Source organism: Myotis davidii, unplaced genomic scaffold (genome assembly GCF_000327345.1).
Source record: "Myotis davidii unplaced genomic scaffold, ASM32734v1 scaffold428, whole genome shotgun sequence".
Lineage (NCBI taxonomy): Eukaryota > Metazoa > Chordata > Mammalia > Chiroptera > Vespertilionidae > Myotis > Myotis davidii.
Window position 1 is genome coordinate 4,121,714 of NW_006299834.1, and position 332 is coordinate 4,122,045.

Consider the following 332-nt stretch of genomic DNA (forward strand, 5'->3'; position numbering starts at 1 on the left):
CAGGCGGCCTCGCGCGGCTGGGCTTGTCCCCCCAGCTGGTGCCTCAGTTTCCCCCGGCACCTGGGAGGGCGAGTGGAATAAAAGTTGTCGCCCCGGGATGCTGGGGGCCGCTGAGCCGCCGAATTGGAGACTGGGCTCGGACGTAGGGGTCCTGGACGCCATCCTTCCCCCAACCCCCGCTTCTGAACGTGGGGAGACTGAGGCCCAAGTCGAGGAACCGGCTTGCCTAGTGCGTTCGCATGGGAACTGGGTCTCGAACACAGGACTCTGGACTCTTGGTACCAAGACCTTTGAAGTTGGAGGCGGGGCTCCGGGACAGCTCAGCCTCCGAA

General features: G+C 65.1%; 1 protein-coding gene across 1 annotated transcript in view; it reads left to right on the plus strand.

Annotated features, from left to right (window-relative positions):
• Nucleotides 1–332, plus strand: part of CBX7 (chromobox 7) — a 19,154-nt gene that overhangs the window by 736 nt on the left and 18,086 nt on the right. Inside the window, exon 2 of the mRNA XM_015571921.1 lies at nucleotides 36–229. Coding sequence (XP_015427407.1) covers nucleotides 36–229 — 194 coding nt within the window. The remainder of the gene's footprint in view (nucleotides 1–35; nucleotides 230–332) is intronic.